The sequence below is a fragment of the Galeopterus variegatus genome, unplaced genomic scaffold (assembly GCF_000696425.1).
Source record: "Galeopterus variegatus unplaced genomic scaffold, G_variegatus-3.0.2 Scaffold111, whole genome shotgun sequence".
NCBI classification, from domain to species: domain Eukaryota; kingdom Metazoa; phylum Chordata; class Mammalia; order Dermoptera; family Cynocephalidae; genus Galeopterus; species Galeopterus variegatus.
In genome coordinates, this window is record NW_007726222.1 from 681395 (window position 1) to 701721 (window position 20327).

At 41.8% G+C, this 20327-nt stretch overlaps 1 protein-coding gene across 1 annotated transcript in view; it reads left to right on the forward strand.

Annotated features, from left to right (window-relative positions):
* The window catches only part of ZBTB38 (zinc finger and BTB domain containing 38), a 70006-nt gene extending 49749 nt beyond the window's left edge, over positions 1-20257 (forward strand). The window contains exon 7 of the mRNA XM_008586661.1: positions 16657-20257. Coding sequence (XP_008584883.1) covers positions 16657-20238 — 3582 coding nt within the window. The 3' untranslated portion in view covers positions 20239-20257. The remainder of the gene's footprint in view (positions 1-16656) is intronic.
* The last annotated feature ends 70 nt before the right edge of the window (positions 20258-20327 follow it).

The following is a 20327-nucleotide window of genomic DNA, read 5'->3' on the forward strand; positions in this document are numbered from 1 at the left end:
TCTGACAGTTGCCAGTAATTTAATCAAGAACTTCAATGGATGCTTGAACCAAGATCCAGAATAAAGCACATAAATGTGCTAAACCCCAAACTGAACCTACATTTTTAATATTTTCTTCTTAGTCAACAAAACACAAACAAATGAATACATTAAACTGAGACTTAAACTTTAAAACTTTAAAATCAAAAAACCAAAACACCAAAATATTGTCTAAAATAAATCATAACCAAGCAGGTATGTTATCAAGTTCCTAGTTTAAAGTAGAAGAGAGGAGGTCCCAAGACTGCACTCCAAAAGTCCCTGTTTCATGAAGAGAAAGAAGTGGTCTGCCAAGAGTCTGTACACAGATGGCAGAAGTGACAAGGGAGAGGTAGGGGCTGTGTCAGGAAGGAAAAGCATGTCACTGTCCAAAACAGGCATATGACCAGGAAACAGGTAGTACCCTAGCTCTGTTTTTACTCATAAATATGTAGCCAAATATAAGTGACCTTCTGAGGAAAAGTGTACATAGTCAAAATTTATAGATGATCTAAGTGTTTGTCTTAAACAGATTATTTTGGCCTCCTTCCTACCAAGTTTTTTTTTTTTTTTTTAACCACAACAGCTAATAAATAGTCAGCTTGAAAGATTTTTATTTAAATTGTTCATGCCTTTTCCCACATGCTTAGAAGAAATGCTAACAATGTAACTAAAGAAAGAGAAGAAAATGATTTAGGTGATATTTGTAACTAAATGCCCTTATGTGTGTTTCACTAACGCTCAGGTGTAACTGTTGTCTGCATTAAGGAAGAATGATTAGTTAATGCATGGTGTCAAGCACTGTGAGGAGGGATAGTGGGGTCTGGGCACACAGTGAAATAGGACGTTTGTCCTTGTCATTGAGGAATTTCACATTCCCCAATTTTGGGCTTACGGCTAAGGCTTACCTAATACTTGCTACTGCAGACATTCGTGACTAATAATAATTAATTGACTATAGTAATACCAAAAAATAGCTGATGTTCATGAAGTTTGATTATGTGCCAGATACTGTGCCAGGCACTTTGTAGGTGTTATCATTTAGTCCTCATGGTAACCCTATAGATGCTTCATTTTGCAGATGAAGAAACTGAGGTACAAAAAATTTAAGAAACTTGCGCAGGGTTACAGCCAGAACATGACAGAGCCAGGTTCATCTGACACCAGAGTTCACGCTCTCAGCCACTGTTCAGACTGGACCTGGTTTGCTTTATCCTGAATTATCCTAGGTAGAGCCCCGTTGCATGAATGGTCTGATGTGGTGCTTCCAGAGGTCTCCCAGTTCTCCTGGATTGGCAGCTTTAATCTCCCAGCATTCCCTTTAATGTCCCTTCTTATGGTGACCCTGTGTTACACTCAATAACTCTTGAGTGATAGACATTTAATAAATATTATCTTGAAATTGAAGTGGATAACAATTAAAATCAAGATGATTAATATTTATCATGTATTACCTTGAAGTTTACATTTTTTTTAAGAAAATGAATTAAAAGTAGAGTTTTATGGAAAGAACTGAATTTCCCATAAATGTTCACCCCAGGGCCTCCTGTTGGTACATATAGTTTTTTTGTGCATACTAGAGAAATGGCCCCCTTCTGGCAGTGGCCATAGCCCTGCACTGAGGTACATACCTGGCCAACCAGAGCATGGGCTGGCTGTCAGCCTACCACAGAATGTAACTTGCCCCACTTCATGTGGGGGCCCTGCTCAAGTCCAGGCTGCAGTTTGCCCAACACACCTTGGTGAGTAGTCTGGGGTGATGTCCTATGAGCCTTTGATAGTTTGGTCTCTAGCACATGAGTATTTCACAAAAGGCAATCAAGAAAGATGTGGAAGAGCTAAGTTCTTTATGTCTTGGTACTCCTGAACCTGAAATGGAGAGAATGATTTTTTGAGCCATACTATCTGAGTTTGAACACCAGCTCTTCCACTCACTAGCTAAATTATCTTGGCCAAGTTTCACAGCCTCCCTGAGTCTCAGTTTTCTCATTTGCAAAATAAGATTGCTGTGAGGCTTAAATGGGATGATGTGTATGTAGTATATCAAACAGTACTGGGCACACAGACATGTTTTTCAGGTATTGAGGCACAGCACGTGGCTGGCACGTGTTAATGTGCACCCTTCTGCTGAGAACCACCATTACTAGCACACATCACCATGCCTTTTCCATCTTACCATTCGTTGCCTGATGGGGGAAGAGGGCTGCGTGTGCTTTTGGAGTGAATTGTATATTGCTGCACCAGGATGCACATGCATCCACAGGCCCAGCACCATCCCCAGATTAGTTCCTCATGGAAGGAGGCCAGGTGAGGGAGAGAAGGTGGGGAGTTGTGGATAGTGAGAACTACGGGAGCTCAGGAAGGGATAATATCCTGCAGAAACTGAGCCCGTTACAAACACCCAACCCCAGGGCCTTTACTGACCCACATGTTGCCAACTTTACATTTTTAGTATAAAAAACTTAATTTTAACTTTAAAAACAACCTTAATTTTAGAAAGTGTGTTACCATTTCAGTCTAAGTACTTAAGACGAAGGCCTGGACTTTGAACAAAGCATATGGGCAGTGCTTGAAGCATCGCTCCTTCCTTCCCCTGAGACAGAGCAGTGGTAGTAAGCAGCATGTCAGCGTTTCAAAGCCGTGTTTCAGTGTTTTAACTTGTTTGGGCAGTAATGTCTTTGTGGGCGGTGGACAGCATGACTTGTCTTATGCAGCTCAGCTTAGGCCAGCAATGTTGATTTGTCTTGTGTGTGGGTTTTTTTGTTTATTTGTTTCCCCTTCTGCATGTCAGAACATCCTTACTGGCTTTTTTATGCTCAGCAAATATCTTTTCCCCCATCAGCATCGGTGGGAAATAGGGCAGCTCACTTTGACCTAATGCTGGGTCCGGAAAGCTTGGTAAAGGTGCCCTGCATGGCAGGCTCTACAGAGCTTGGTCTTGGGGTGCTTTTTGTTCTTGCACTCATTTAATAAAGGTTTATTAATACCTATTATGTGGTGATTACAGTGCCGAGTGCTGGGGAAACTGTGCTAAACAGTTTTAGCCCTCACAGAATTTTTACTCTGTGGTAAAGGCACAAATTTGTCAAATAGTACTTAATTACACTCATAAGTATTGTAAGAGAAAAGAGCATGCTAAAAGTTTATAACAGATGAACCCGATTCGGGGGAGAGGGAGCTATTAGATGGAGATTGGTGGGTGGGGGGCCTGCTGCCTGGGCTAGAAGGGCAGGGCATTCCAGGCTACAGAAACAGCATGTGCAGAAACCCTGAGGTGGGAAGGATCTGGGCATGTTCAAGGAACAGAAAAATAGCTAGTGTGGGTTAGAGTGGCAGGAAATGCAGTCAGATCACAGAGAATCTTTTAAGCCTTGGTAAGGGTCCTGGGGTTTGGATTTAGGGTTTTGATGAGCCTCATTGTGACTCAGCTCTGTGTTGGCCAGGAGACTCTTCCCTCTGTCTTAGAGAAACCTCACACCAGAAGTTGGCTCCACCCTGGAGATTCTCTTCTCCCAGTGCTCCCCCAGGCTTCACACTCACTGGTATCATGCTGCATTCTGACCCGCAGGTCCCCAGCATGACCGTCATAATCCCTGGGACTGCATCATCACCAGGCCCATAATGAGGGTAAATCTACACACTCATGGGGTGGGAGGACGTGCAGGTAAATGAATACTCATCTTCCTGATGAGTTCACTTCAGATCAGCAAATCCTGGCTGTGCAAATGTTTTCTGGGCTGTGGGGCACACACTATGACTGATTAAGGTCGGGCGGCATCTTAAAAATGCCTACTGTGAGGACTGGCCAGTTAGCTCAGTTGGTTAGAGCACAATATTGTAACACCAAGGTCAAGGGTTCGGATCCCCTTACTAGACAGCCACTAAAAAAATAAAATAAAATAAAAATGCCTACTGTGCAGCTGTTGTACACCTGGCCGGCCAAGAAGGATCTAGGCACCACTGTCCGGCAGTGTTCAGGTTGTCCTGGTAACTGCTGCCTGTGGTCAGGGCCTGCTTGCCTTACCTACAATCCTCAGCTGCCCTTCTTGGGTACTCTGGCACATTCCTCAGCATCTCTCAGTGATTTCTTAGCATGTGGCTCAGGCTGGCTGTCCCCAGTGACCCTACCTCTTGAATCCCAGTCTGGTTCTGTTCCTGTCATGAGCTTCTTTGGGGATGATCCTATATAACAAGCCTGCAGTTTGGACTCGGTGCTGTGCCCTTTTATGCTGGATAGAGCAAGTCACCTGCTCTGACTTAATTACTGCTCTGTGTGTGCCCATTCAACATGAGACAGCAGAATGCAGTGGACTGAATGCTGTTCCTCCATCAGAAATTACAGGCTCTGCCGTAAGCAAGTCACCTCTTTGGGCTCAGTTTCTACATCTGTACTATGAGGATGAGAGTAACATGAGCTTCCTTATGAGCATTGACTCTGTAAATTCATTTACTCCTGTGAGTACATAGTAGTATTTCCCTTATATGTGCCTGCCTCACAGGATTGTGGAGGAGATGAAATGAATTAATATGCGAACAGTTTCACAACCTGAAATGTATCAGATAAAAGTAATTTTATTCAAAATGTATCGGAGAATTCAGACAGATGAAAACTGCAGTTGGTAATATTTATGGTAACTATCCTTATGTTGACTTACAAGCATACCTATTTATAGTACTGTGTTTTTTTTTTTAATGAATATTGAGGACCTACTATGTGTCAGGCACTGTTCTGGGTGCTTAAGATACACCAGTGAAGAAAATCAAAGACTGCTTCTCTTGTGGGGCTTAAACTCTAGTGAGCGGATGGACAGTAAATAATGAAGAGGTAAATTGTGTAATATTTTGGGATGTTACAGGTGCCATGGAAAAGCCAACAAGCAGAGCAGGATGTCAGGGACTGGGAGTGCAGTGGGAGAGGGCAGGTTGCTTTTTAAATCAGGATGAGCCTTGCTTGTGTTTTATATGCATGGTCACTCCACTTATCTGTTCACCATATATCTGCCGAGTGCCTGTTCATCATATATCTGGAGGTGTAGCAATAAACAGTGGACAGGGTGAGTAAGAGCCTTTATCTCCTGGAGCTTGCTCTCTGATGCGCAGAGTGGACAGTAAACAAGCAGGCAAATACACGTGATAATTGCAGGTTGAGGAAAGCAGTATGAAGGAAATAAGGTGATGTGAGGGCAAGTAAGAAGGGAGCGGATAGAGAGGGGGTGTCCCCTCCAAGGTGACATGTGAGCCGGGCCTGAAACATGAGAGCAAGCCAGCCTTGTGCAGTAGTAGAACCAGTGAGTTCAAAGGCCCCAGGGCCGCAAGAGCCATGGCAGTGGGGTAAGTAAAGGAGTCTGTGTGCTGAACACAGAGAGCTGCAGGAGGGAACAAGCAAGTCTGGAGAGGGGACGGGACCTGTGGACCCCTCAGGGCCTTGCAGGCTTCAGTGAGGAGTCTGGGTTTTATGCTGAGATCAGGGGAAAGCCGCTGAAGGGCTTGTAGCAGGGCTTGACTCGATCTTATTTGTGTTTTTAAAGATCGTCCTTCATTCTTATGGGAAGGGTAGGCTGCATGAGTGATTCTCTCCATAGCCACCAATTGGGCAGGACATAGTCAAGTCTCACGCTAGTTCTAGCTGACATCCATTGAACACCTACTATGTGCTATGTTCTGCTTTTGGTGATTTTCATGTGTATGTTCTCGTTCTCTCCTCTCTGCTTGGTTCCTGGTTCATCCAGGAAGAACCGACGTAAACTGTGATTCCCTGTCTTACGGGGAGTCCCCAGAAAGCCAGAGTGCAGAGGGGTTGGGGGTAGACAGTGGTGGGAGGTGGATTTACATTAACACCGAAGCAGCAGCTGGTTCTCACCCATCCTAGGCTAACGCATCCTTGCAACTAGCCAGAGTCCATCCTCTGCCAGAGGTAGCAGTCAACTGAGAGGAAGAGGGCCACCCTCCATTAAATCAGCCAGCCCTTTAGGTTGATAAGAAAGTGATATTTGGCTTTTGAAACTTACTCTTAGTAATCTCACCCCTCAAATGAGAAGTTTCGGGGACAGGAACCCTGTCCTCGGTCTCCACAGCATACGGATTAAAACTGCCTCTTAGGGACTCTGAGTGTCCGTGGAGTTGGGCTGAAACAAGAAACAGAGGCACAGCACTGGCGGGCTTCAGAGACAGATTCTCTAAGCTGGTTTGCCAGGTTTCTTAACCAAGCAGGTGTCCAGGCAGGCTTGATCCTCAGGTGAACCCAAGTACATGGGCTACCCTGAAACATTGCTACATTTCAAAAAGAAACCAAGGACCTTTTCTCCCTTTCATCTTTCCAAACAAGCAACCTGAAATATTTAACTGGGCCCGTTGCGTCACCCACGAATCTGACAATACTCGTTCTCGCAGCGTGTGTGCACGCAACTACAAGTCTGGAGGCCGGGTGTTTACCTTTGCAAGATAATAAGTAAGTTGCCTCCCTCTCTGTCGAGTGCACTTTAGCAGCTTCCCGATGTTGGCCTTTAGAATGGCCTGAATTTCAGTTAAAAAAACAAACTTCCCTTGTCATACTATGCCTTCCTGAATCTTATAGTTTAAATGCAATGAAGTCTGATAAATGTAGCTCTTTTGTGCCCTTTTTGGGCTGCATTTAGAAGGCAAAATCAAGAGGATTTTCCTTTTCCTAGACTCAGCTTAACTTCATAAAGGGCTTCTGTTTTGTAATCTGTTTTTGAGATCCGATGCGTGTGTTTCTAACACCCCGTCACGTGAGGAGGTCTGACGTAGTTGCCCAACATGACTGAGAAAATGTACTGCAAAGATGTGTGTGGGATGGTGCAGCTGGCTCACTGACCGCAATGTCCTTTGTCAGAAAACTTTGCGCAGGGACTAGCAGACCCGCGCAGTAGGTTCCACTTGGATATGGGCCCCACCTTGGCCCAACATGGATTACGAGTTTGACTTTTGCAGGATTCCAGGTCAGTATCCTGATACAGTATGTTCTTTTTTTAGTTAGGTTTTATTTCTTAGTTTCTTTTTATAGAAGACGACTTGTAGGAGAGAGGAAAAAGTTGCTCTGTCATAAAGTTGCTCTGTCAATTCAGTTTTATTATTATGTACCTTAGGAATCGTGTGGCCGAGGTGCTAGCAGGAGGGCTCTTGGTCTCTGATCAGATTTAGAAAAATGGGGTTCAGTCTGGCCCTGGAGAGTGGCCTTGAGTAAGTAACTTCTAGTCCTAAGAATGTCTTCTAGAAAGGGTTACCTCACTCTCCTCTCTGTAATATTGTAAAGATTTACTAATAAAAATACACCAGATTTTATTAACAAGCCTTGTAAAGGTCGACATCACAGATACATTGATTAACAATTTAAGTAGATTTTTGAATTTTTTTTTTTTTTTGCATTGTGAGTTTACATGGAAACTATCATTTTAAGGTTTTGTTTTGTTTTGTTTTGTTTTTAACTTCTGTATATTTTAGTAAAGTTGCCTTAACTACTTGGGGGAGAGAAGATTTAATTAAGCTGCAAATACTCAGAAGTAGTTGGTCAGACCATTGTCAAGAATTGTTTCACTTGTTTTCAAATTCAATCCCAGACTAAGTGAACCAATACCTAAAATCAGTATCCAGAGCATAATGCAGAGGAGCCTAATTTTTAATTGATAAATGGATAGGATCATGTGGGCGAATAGTTACTATGACCAAGCTAATCTTTGAGACTTAGATGGCAAGAATGTGAGACGTGATAGATTGTGCAGACAGAATCAAAAAACACTTTTCATCTGAGTATAGTATGGAAGGGGCTATTGGTCCACCTGGGTATTCAGCCGTGTGCAAACTCAATGATAGCTAGTAATGGCCTCAGCCTTGGAAAATTAAGGACAGGTGTGGAGAGCATGTGTCCTGTGGCTGTGGGATGTCTGTTTCTCTGTCCCTCGGTCTCCATCTGTCTCCTGGGTTTTATTTGCATGTTACCACACTTACATTCACTTTCTCTTCAGTCATGTTAGGCTTATTTATGATTTATTTTATTGAGTAATTTTTAAATAATTTATGTAAAAATTATTTTGAATCTTTTCTTATTGGTTAGCGTAGCAGTTCTCAAACTTTTTGGTCCTTTCTGCACTACATCATTGAGGACCCAAAGATCTTTCGTTTATCTTGAGTCCTATCTATCAATATTTATCATATTCAAAATCTAAGATGAGAGTTAAAAAATTATTTATTAACTAATGAAAATAACTATGATAAACCCAATTGTATGATAAAATAATATTTTATGCAAAATAGCTATTTTCTAAAACAAAAATAGAAGAATTGTATTGTTTTACATCTTCGCAAATATCTTTAAGTCTGGCTTAATAAAAAGACAGCTGGATTTTCATATCTGCTCCTGCATTCAGTTGCAATATGTTTGCTTTAGTTGAGGCATGTAGAGAAAATCCAGCCTCACACAAATAGGTAGTTGGAAAAGGGAGTTTTTTAATAGCCTTTTCAGTTAATTGTGGATATTCTTTGATACTACACCAAAACTTGGCAAGTGGTAGTTTCTTAACAGTTGCAACATGGAATCTGAAACCATGTCAATGAACTTTCCATACTTTGTTATATTGAAATCCACTAGTCTTCTATTGGTGTACAGTCCAGCTAGACATCTATAATTAACAATAATTTTCTGCATGTCATCAAATGGCTAGAAGAAAGGAGATTGAATGTCCTCATCACAAAGAAATGATTAAATTTTGTAGTGATGAATATGCTAATTACCCTGATTTGATCATCACATATTGTATACATGTATTGATATATAACTCTGTACCTCACAAATACGTATAATCAATATGTTTCAATTAAAAAATACAATTAAGATATATATGAAAGTAAAGCATCTTTACAAGTGAAAATAAATAAATAAATCGTCTAGTCTTGTACTTTTTAGCCCATGCATGATTTTTTATAACAATATGCATTAGTTATTGGAAAATATTGGTTCACTGAGTTATACAGATCTTCTAAATGTGTTATACAATATCAAAAAATCACATTAATTGATATCATTATCCACCTCATCAGAAAAGTCATTATATATTGAGAAGTGTTTCACTCATGGTGGTGGATACAAGTTTTCCAAAATTTTAATTTTCACTTAGAAGCCAAATTTTTTTTACTGGCAACAAAATAACTACATCCTTGGAATGACAGGCTTCCTTAGTTCATTTTCAAGAAAATGCCCAAATATGTGTCTGAATAACCATAGTTTGTCTGTCATTCATTCGTTCAAGTGCACCAGAAGTATTTTATGTGTACCTCCCATTTTATCACACTTCATCACACTTTATCACATCTCATCTAACATATTTCTCTTTCGGAAATCTGTTGTGGGCTTTCCAATGGCAAGGTGCTAAAACAATGCGTACTCAAGGGTCAAGAGTTAACAAAATTAATCACTTTTACTTATTCAGATGGGTGTTACTGGCTTGATGCCTGCCAAGTGGCTAGCAGTTCACCCATCATTGCTTTGCACCATTACTGTATACATCAATATAGTGAAAAAGGCAAATAACATCTTAGTATTATTATGAAAATAGTTTTGACCTTATGAACCTGCTGAAAGGGTCTTGAGAGACCCAGAGGTCCATGCAACACACTTTGAGAACTGCAGGCTAGAGGGAAACTAGAAAAAAAACTGACAGGAATTAATTTTTATTTTCCTAGTAATTTTGTTCTCTATGGAATAGAATTTGGGTTCGTCTAGGTCTAAATCAGAGCCATACAGTAGTAAGAACAATATGTAATTTAAGCCATTTGCTGTTCAGGGCCTGAGAAGCCAGTTCCTCTCTGCTCACTGTCAACAGTGTTTTGTGCCTACAGGTGCGGAAAGTACAACAATGTGCAAGATTGTCCCTGCATTCAGGGAGCTCATAGGGAAAGACATAAATGTTGACAAATGCATAATACCGTATGCTATAATGATGGTTTGAACCAAAAACTAGAAATTCCAGAGCAGGGAGACCGCCAGGTGAAGTGTCACTTGAGATGCGTGTGCATGAGGATTGCCAGGCAGGGGAGCTAGGGCTAGGAGAGAAGGATAACCACAACTGGAAATCAGTTGTTCTCTTGCAGCTTTATACAGATGGAATGTAGACGTCTTCCAAAGTTATGAGAAAAGAAACCCACAGCAAAGGACAGCACGTGCTGTGTGTGTTGTGGACGTGTGTGTAGGGGACTTCTGCTTTTTACCTGAATGTATGTCTGTACTGTTTGGATCTTTTACTGTGCACATAGATCTATTTTCTTTTTTTAAAGCTAGATAATTCTAAAAGGCAGGTGAAGGAAAGTCATTTTAATCATCAACAGTATCTGAAGTGCCTCTGTTTGTGTTATATATATGTGTATATTTATTACATAAGGCTGGAGTGCAGCTAGTGACAAAAGCAACAGAAGATTCCAAATATGCTACTTAACTGCAATTTCCCAGTGGCATTTATATGAAGTATAATTGTAAAGTATGTTTGTCATCTATGAGCATACTTTAAAAAGTTCATGGAAAATTTTGTATTATCTTTTAATTGTATTTTTTCACAAACTTTTTGAAGTACCCTCATATTTATATAATTCTTAAAAGCACTTTACATTCTTATAAAGCATACTTTATGTGAATACACACACTATAATTCTACTATAGAATTTTATATTTAATTTATATATAGGTTTATATTTTGTTTATATATTTATATATTTATATATATATACACACACACACACACACACACAGGATGACCATTCATCCTGAGTTCCTGGGGTACAGTCCTGACATATACCTGTTTCCCTGGCGTAGTTATTAGTTGTACCTCTTTTCTCTCTCAAGTGTACTGTTTTGGATGCCAAATTATATGTTCACCCTATTTATATATCTGTGCTTATAAAATATATTTAAGTATAGCCTATGTTCACATATATTTGTATATTCATACATGTATTTGTACATACATGTGACTATATACCTAAGTGTATTTAAAAGGTATATTTTAAAAGCTATTGCAGCTAAAGTCCAAACTCAGGAAAATAGTAACATAAGTCAGATGACCAAATTTATCTAATTACAAATTAGTTTTTTTTTTAAATATTGCCTCACCAAAATGTTTATATCTAGAACATTTCTTTACCTTTTTTCATGTTTATCTAGTCCACATCAGTAACACAAAGATGTCTTCAAAGAGTTCATGGGAAGATTCGTATTACGTTTTAATTCTATTTTTCCATGAACTTTTTGAAGTGTTTTCGTACTACTAAGAGTAGTGAATTTATTGCACAAAACTTGCTTTTTAGAGAATATTTTAGAAAGTTACATGTTAATTACATCTCATCTTCTAACATATTTCTCTTTCTGAAATCTGTTGTGGGCTTTCCAATGGCAGGGGCACATAAAACAGAAGAGCTACTTCTGTTTTAAGTAACTCTCTATGAAAAAATGTAGTGGTGGAGGTCACTTTAAAGTTACTTTTTTAAGTCAAAGAATACTGTTTCTGCTGAGAATGACTGTCCTCCGTCCCCCAGGAGCTCTTTTATAAGTCTTAAGTTTCATTTTGGGAAATCTGTAAAGTGTGTCTGGTAAGAACTGTGGGTCCAATGTTATATTACTTACTGTTCTTCTCAGTTGCACAAACTGACCCTAAAGGCTAGAGGGGCCAGGTAGACCATATTGCTAAAAGAGGCTGCTTGGTAATAAATGCTTGGGAAGGCAGTGTGTACGTGGAAGGGGGCACAGCTATTTGGCACCAATCCTTCTTGCCAGGCAGGCGACAACCCCAGTGTTGCCCAGTCTTCCTATTTTTTCAAGAAAAGCCATATTGGTTTTTATGTTAAATCTCAGAGTTTTTTTTTATCATTACCTCAGTTTTTCAAAAACCTGGTTTCAAAAACCATGTGGGTCAGGGCTGGCCCGTGGCTCACTTGGGAGAGTGTGGTGCTGACAACACCAAGTCAAGGGTTAAGATCCCCTTACCGATCATCTTTTAAAAAAAAAAAGAAACCTTGTGGGTCAAAAAAACCTGTGGGGACCAGATTTGCCCCACGGCCTACGGTGGGGTCCTCTCTGGTCTGCAGACTTGGAACTCATTTCTTTGTTGCACTTTGTACATTTAGAATATGACTCTTAGCTGTAAAACCTTCTGAGATCGTCCAAGGAGCTGGATAACTATGCTCTGCAGGCATTTATGACAAAACTTGGTGGTTTAGGTAGAAGACACTGTTAAGATTGAAAAGGGGGGTACTAGAGTCTTAAAGACTTTAAATTGCATTTTCAACAAGTTTCACTGTTTTTCCAATTTTCTTTTGCGGATTTGGGTTCTTTGTTTTAAGCTGTTGCATTGACTCCTAGATTATAAACTTGAAGACATGACACTCTGGCTCTGCCTCTTTCTACCTGCAATTTTCTTTTCTCCCTTTGTCCATATCTATGGAGCTAAATTTCCCCATCGGGATCAGTAAATGTCACTTCCTCCTTCAGAGTGTCTGAGCCTGTCCTTCTGCCTCCCTCCTCTGAACACCTGTAACTTTTTCCCTGCATGCCTGATCCTGTGTGTCCACTGGTATCTTCGTTTTACAGTCTTTCATGAACACTTCATTTCCCCTGATCCCCCATAAGCCTTTGAGGGCAGAACTTCTGTTTCTCAGGAGTTTTTGTTTCACAGGATTTTAGTATCAAGCCTCAGGCTTGGTTCAGGCTAGCTGATTAAAAATTGCCTGAGGCAAGATGAGCCTCTGAGACAAGGAGGGAAGGAGACTTTTCAGTGTTAACTCCTGGTGCCTTTTTAATTTGGTGTCATATGAATGTATTACTTATTCACAAAATGAAAAGGTATAATAATAGATATGGATTCAGGGTCTCACCCCACCTGTTCTAAACCAGAATCTCTGCAGGGCAGGGGGAATCTGTAAATCTGTCCTATTTGAAAGCTCCACTGGTGATTTTGATGCACAGCCAGGTTTGGGAACCCCTGTCCCAGAGCTTGTCATAGGTGTGCCGTAAGCGTCTGTTCAGAGGACTCTTGCCTTCCTGTAGCACTTAGTTGCTGCCTTCTGCCCAGCACTTGTTCAATAAATATTTGTAGAGGGAATTAAAATCAATTTTTTTTTTCCTTTTTTTGTCTTTTTTCGTGACCGGCAACGGATCGCAACCCTCAGTGTCGCGTCCGTACTGGACCGAGACCGGCAACGGGATCGCAACCCTCGGTGTTGCACCCGCACCTCGCTCAGCCAGTAAGCGGCCGGTCTGTATGTGGGATCCGAACCCTCGGCGGGAGCGCCGCCACACTCACAAGCGGCGCACTGTAGCAGTGCGCCACCGGCCCGCCCCAAAAATCAATTTTGAGTTCAGATATCACCCCCATACCACCCCTGGCCCGCTTTCTTAGCTGGGGGCGGGCCCATCTACTCCTCCCCAGACTCTGGTTCTGTGTGTGTGTGTGGGGGGGCTCCTTCTCACCTGGACCCCTATGGCAGCCTGTTAGTTGGCCTCCTGCCTCCAGCTTGCCTCCCTCAGAACTTTCAACAGTGCAGCCTGCATGGTTTTTTTTTTTTTTTTTTTTTTTTAACTCTTATACGATATGACTGTCAGGTTCCCTGTTACGTGCCATGTAAAATTTCCTGGGGAGACTTCTTTAGAGCCCTTTATGATCTGGCTTGACCCTTCCTTTCCTAGGCCATCTTATTCAGCAGGTGCATGCTGAGGCTGCCATGTGCCTGACACTGCTGTGGACACTGGAGACTGGGCAGTGCACACACCCTCTCCTGCCACCACACAGACCGACTCATCAGTCCCTGAGTATAGTGTACCCATTTATTTACCATTTTCTGTTTGTTTTGCCCATAATGTTCCTTCTGCTTAGAGCATCCTTCCCATACCCCTGTTACTTTTTTATTCATCGATGCCAAGCAATGCAGGGCCCCTGTAAATAATAAATTGTCACATGATGCCTACCATCGTGGGTTCCAGTCATGAGTCAACACTTCTCTTTCTTTCCCTAGACCCTGAGCTCCTTGAAGGCAGAGACTTGCCTCACTCCCTTCCATCTCTCCTGCACCCACACTCTGTGTCTAACTAACCATGTTAGGTTTTAACATATTTGCTGGATAAAAGTGACACGAGAATGAAGTTTTCAGTCAACAAGGCAAATCGAGGTGCTACTCAGTAACTATGATTTTAAAAGGTAAAAAAGGTATCTACCACACAAAGGTAGATACTCCCCTGAAGGATGTCATAGTTGGATTTTCCAAAGTTATAAGGATGTTTTAATGACATATATTGATACTTCTTATTATATATGTTATTCTAACTGTAAGTATGATTGAGATAAGATAATTGGCCTTTTGCTAACTATCCTAATTGAATATCCTGAGGGAAGAATCAGAGACTCCCACAGAAGTAGGTGGGGATTTCTATATTATAAACCTGATCCAGGACATCCTAGCATATTTAATAGCCTGATAGGAAATACTGTATTGCCCAAACGTAAGTAGAGCCTAGGCGGAAGTTCAAAGTGCTGTGGAGTGGAGTGTTTTGGAAGAAGCAATAGTTTTTAATTGGAAGGACAAAATAATGACATCACCATAGACCTAAGCCAAAATAGAAGCCACCTTGTTCAGTCACATAGCATGTGTTTTGTCAGCTCTGTGACTATCAAGTCAGGCTAGATAAAGAATTAAAATAATGTATGGACTTCAGAGAAGCTAAGCAGGATAAGAATATATGAGTCAGGGGACAAAGTAGATCTTCCAGGAGCCCAGAGCAGAGAGACCTCAAAGAAGGAGAAAGAAACATCAGCAAGGTATGTGATGGATCTGTAACCCAGGGATGGACAGACTCCTGAGATCTGTTGAGGTGTGACCCTTTCTCCCTTCAGTGGTGCAGAGGAAGCTATAAAGATTCCATTTCATGGGCCAGCCCGGTGGTGCACTCGGTAGAGTGCGGCGCTTGGGAGCGCGACGGCGCTCCTGCCGAGGGTTCGGATCCCATATGGAGACCGGTCCGCTCACTGGTTGAGCGTGGTGCGGGCGCAATGCCGAGGGTTGCGATCCCGTTGCCGGTCGCGGTATGGGTGCGACACCGAGGGTTGCGATCCCGTTACCGGTCATGAAAAAAAGAAAAAAGATTCCATTTCATTTAATTCCATTTTTATTTATAGAAATAATCCCCCACAATTCTAGAAAAGATTCGTGGAAGATTACAATGAAAAGACAGGGTAAACAAGAATAGAAGAACCAATGTTAAACAAAGAAAGTGAGACAATAGTCACACCAGAGACCCAGGCTAAGAATGGCTACAGTAATCAATGATAAAAGTTACTTCTGAGCTTCCTTGTCTAGACAATTAAAAAAGAAACATAGTGAATATAGTCTTCTTTTTGTCTGAACTGAAGAATTTGTTAGTAGAAAGGTACTTTTTTCCTATGGCTGAATGCAGTAAAAGAATGTATCAAATGGATCTTTGTATAAAGAACGCTAAAGAAGATAATGGGCACAGCTTACAACAGCAGCATCAGAGAAAGGTAAAAAAGAGGCTTTGTGTGGCCATCTGGTCTTTCCAATTGAATAAATGCTGTGAGCTAAACGTTGTACTCTAGTGCTAGGAAGACATTGCCACCAGGAGTTAAAGCATCAAGCTGTGTGGCTTTCAGAAGATTCGCTTGCTACAGGATAGCACAGATGAATAGATGGTTAGTATGTCCCCTGCACCAGAGGTTTTATTGTTTTATTTTTAACTGCTGGTGTGATCTATTAGTGAATAGTGAAATTAGTGAGTTGCTGTTAGCATTTTTTTAAAATAAAAGATACTAGAACAGAACAATGCATCATACATATAGTAAGGGTAAGTATTAATTTCATTTGGTCTTAGGTCACTATGCACCATGTGTTTCTTACTGTGGGTAAGTGTGAAGGCCTCTGCTTTGGACTATCCCTTGCCTAGAATATCAGTTAGTAGGCTCTGGCCATCCCAGACTCCCCATGTAGGACTTATATAGAGAATAACAAGATAGATAGATATATAGAGAGAGAGAGTGAGAGGGAGAGAAACATTTGTACGGAAGAACAGAGATGGGATCCTCAGACCAGAACAAGAGCCGCAGTGCCTTTAAATTGTGCTCATTTAGAAACTTGTGACTAGACTCATTATGGTAGACTTGGAAACATACTTTCCTGGTTTTGTGTTTCATCCCTTTTTTGTTTGTCTTCAGAACCTCACAGAATTCTGTTTGAAAACCCTAGTCTACTTGGGCTATAGCAAAGGGGAAAGAAGAAAAGGAATGGATGGGTCCCACAAGGGCCAACAGCACAGAGAGGCAGGGTGCCCCTGGTGCCTGGACTCGGTCACACAGACTGTGACTGTCCACTGAGAGGCCCTTCAGAGTCACAAATTAGGAATGGCTCCTTCAGTTCTTGCTGCTTCTCTGAGCAGGCAGTACCTTTACATGTAGCTACCACTTACCCAGGGAAAACTCTTTATATATATGAAGTCTTGGGAGAAACACCAGAATAAGATAAAAATCTGAATTTTTCTACCGAAAAAAAAAGTTTTTCGCAGAAGTTAAAAATAATCTAGAAATGAAGAAGCCACTTACAGAAAGGTCTCTGACCATTTCTCTCCTCTTGTTTCAGATGACAGTCATGTCCCTTTCCAGGGACCTCAAGGACGACTTTCACAGTGACACAGTGCTCTCCATCTTAAATGAGCAGCGTATTCGGGGCATTTTATGTGATGTCACTATCATTGTGGAAGACACCAAATTTAAAGCCCATAGCAATGTCCTGGCTGCTTCAAGCCTGTATTTCAAGAATATCTTTTGGAGCCATACAATCTGTATCTCCAGCCATGTCCTGGAGCTGGATGATCTCAAAGCTGAAGTGTTTACAGAAATACTTAATTATATCTACAGCTCCACAGTTGTTGTCAAAAGACAGGAAACAGTCACTGATCTTGCAGCTGCAGGAAAAAAGCTGGGAATATCATTCTTGGAAGATCTTACTGATCGCAATTTCTCAAATTCCCCAGGTCCCTATGTATTTTGCATTACTGAGAAGGGGGTGGTTAAAGAAGAAAAAAATGAAAAAAGGCATGAAGAACCAGCCATCAATAATGGGCCAAGGATCACAAATGCATTTTCCATCATTGAAACTGAAAATAGTAATAACATGTTTTCTCCACTGGACTTGAGAGCAAGTTTCAAAAAGGTCTCTGACTCCATGAGAACAGCTAGCCTTTGCCTAGACAGGACTGACGTCTGCCACGAGGCAGAGCCTGTGCGCACACTTGCAGAGCACTCATATGCTGTTTCTTCCATAACCGAGGCATACAGAAGTCAGCCTGCACACGAACACGATAACAGTTCACCTGCTAAAACAGGTAAAGAAAATTGTGAAACTCTTGCGAAACCGAAAACATGCCGAAAGCCAAAGACATTCTCTATACCCCAGGATTCTGATTCAACTACAGAAAATATACCGCCCCCTCCAGTAACCGACTTAGAGGTTAATCAAGAAAGAAGTCCACAGCCAGCTGCAATTCTTTCTCATTCAGAATCTCCCAGCAATGAAGGAGATGTCCATTTTTCCAGGGAAGATGAAAACCAACCTTCTGATGTTTCTGGGCCGCCAGCAGCAGAGATTCCACCTCTTGTGTACAATTGTAGCTGTTGTTCCAAATCCTTTGACAGCAGCACTCTGCTCAGTGCCCACATGCAGCTTCACAAGCCAACCCAGGAGCCTTTAGTGTGCAAGTATTGCAACAAACAGTTCACCACCCTGAACAGATTGGATAGGCATGAGCAGATCTGTATGAGGTCAAGCCACATGCCCATTCCTGGAGGAAACCAATGCTTTTTAGAAAACTATCCTACCATTGGACAAAATGGAGGTTCATTCACAAGTCCAGAACCTTTATTATCTGAAAATAAGGTTGGTGAATTTTCCAGTACTGGAAGTACCTTGCCAGATACAGATCACATGGTTAAATTTGTTAATGGGCAAATGCTCTATGGTTGCGTTGTGTGCAAACGTAGTTATGTGACTTTATCCAGCCTCCGAAGACATGCAAATGTACACTCATGGAGAAGAACATATCCTTGTCATTACTGCAATAAAGTATTTGCATTGGCTGAGTACAGGACAAGACATGAAATTTGGCATACGGGAGAAAGGCGGTATCAATGCATTTTCTGTCTTGAAACTTTCATGACCTACTATATACTCAAAAATCATCAGAAGTCTTTCCATGCCATAGATCATAGACTTTCCATCAGTAAAAAGACAGCAAATGGAGGCTTGAAGCCTACTGTCTATCCATATAAACTTTATAGGCTACTGCCTATGAAATGCAAGAGAGCTCCTTATAAGAGCTACCGAAATTCTTCCTATGAAAATGCTCAAGAAAACAGTCAAATGAATGAGTCTGCAACTGGTACCTGTGTTCAGAATCCCCACAGCTCTGAATTACCTACACTGAATTTCCAAGATAGTGTAAACAACTTGACCAGCAGCCCAACCATCCCATTGGAAACATCTGCATGTCAGGACATACCCACTTCAGCCAATGTACAAAATGCAGAAGGCACCAAATGGGGAGAGGAGACATTGAAAGTTGATGCTGACAATAACTTTTACTCAACTGAAGTGTCAGTTTCTTCCACTGAAAATGCTGTTGCTTCTGACCTCCAGGCAGGGGATGCACCTATTTTGTCTTTGAGTAATGGCAGCGAGAACTCAGCCTCTGTGATCAGCTACAGCGGCTCCGTGCCCTCGGTCATTGTGCACAGCAGCCAGTTTTCGTCAGTGATAATGCACAGCAATGCTGTTGCTGCCACGACCAGCAGCAACCACAGATCCCCCTCAGACCCAGCTGTCAGTCAGTCCCTGAAAGATGACGGCAAACCCGAGCCAGATAAAGTGAGTAGATTGGTAAGCAGACCCAAAAGCATCAAGGAGAAAAAGAAAACTATACCGCCTAGCAAGGGAGAAATACCGGAGGAGTCCAAATATGTTGCTGATCCTGAAGGGTCAGTGAGCAAAACCACAAATATCGTTGAAGAAAACAGTAAAATTGAAACCTACATTGCAAAACCTGCTCTGCCTGGAACCTCCACAAATAGCAATGTGGCACCCCTTTGCCAAATAACAGTGAAAATTGGGAATGAAGCCATTGTGAAAAGGCACATCCTAGGATCTAAATTGTTTTATAAAAGAGGGAGAAGACCCAAGTTTCAAACGCAGGAGGAGACAGTGCCACCAGAAAATGACCCAGAACCCAAGGGTGACAGTCCACTTGGGCTGTGCCAGTCCGAGTGTGTGGAGATGAGTGAGGTATTTGATGACGCGAGTGACCAGGATTCCACTGACAAGCCATGGCGCCCTTACTACAACTACAAACCCAAAAAGAAATCCAGACAGTTGAGAAAAATGAGGAAAGTCAACTGGAGGAAAGAACACGGAAACAGGAGTCCAAGCAGTAAGTGTAAATACCCAGCAGAGCTGGACTGTGCCGTGGGGAAAGCTCCTCAGGATAAGGCCCTGGAGGAAGAAGAAAACAAGGAGATGCCCAAGCTGCAGTGTGAGCTCTGCGATGTGGACAAAGCTCTGGGGGCCGGGAGCCAGGGGAGGCCCCACCGGCATGTCACTTCCAAGCCTTATGTTTGCGAGCTGTGCGCCAAGCAGTTCCAGAGCCCTTCCACACTCAAAATGCACATGAGGTGTCATACCGGAGAGAAGCCGTACCAGTGCAAGACCTGCGGACGGTGCTTTTCAGTGCAAGGAAACTTACAGAAACACGAACGCATCCACCTGGGTGTGAAGGAGTTCATCTGTCAGTACTGCAACAAGGCGTTCACATTGAACGAGACCCTCAAAATCCACGAGAGAATCCATACTGGCGAAAAGCGTTACCACTGTCAGTTCTGCTTTCAGAGTTTTTTGTATCTCTCCACAAAAAGGAATCACGAGCAGAGGCATATCCTGCAGCATAACGGAAAAGGCTTTGCCTGCTTCCAGTGCCCCAAAATTTGCAAAACAGCTGCTGCCCTTGGAATGCACCAAAAGAAACACTTATTCAAAATCCCAGGTCAGCAGGAGAAGATAGGTGGTAACATGTGCCATGAAAACTCAGATTCCTTGGAGAATCAACATTTCGTTGATTCGGAAGTCAATGACCAAAATGATAATGTACATACCACTGCAGAAAATGTCCTTTGAGTGGCAATAGTTAGAAAAATCTTCAAAAATATAAGTTGGTGGTGGTTTTTTTTTTTTTTTTTTTTTTTTTTTTTGGTTTTTTTTTTTTT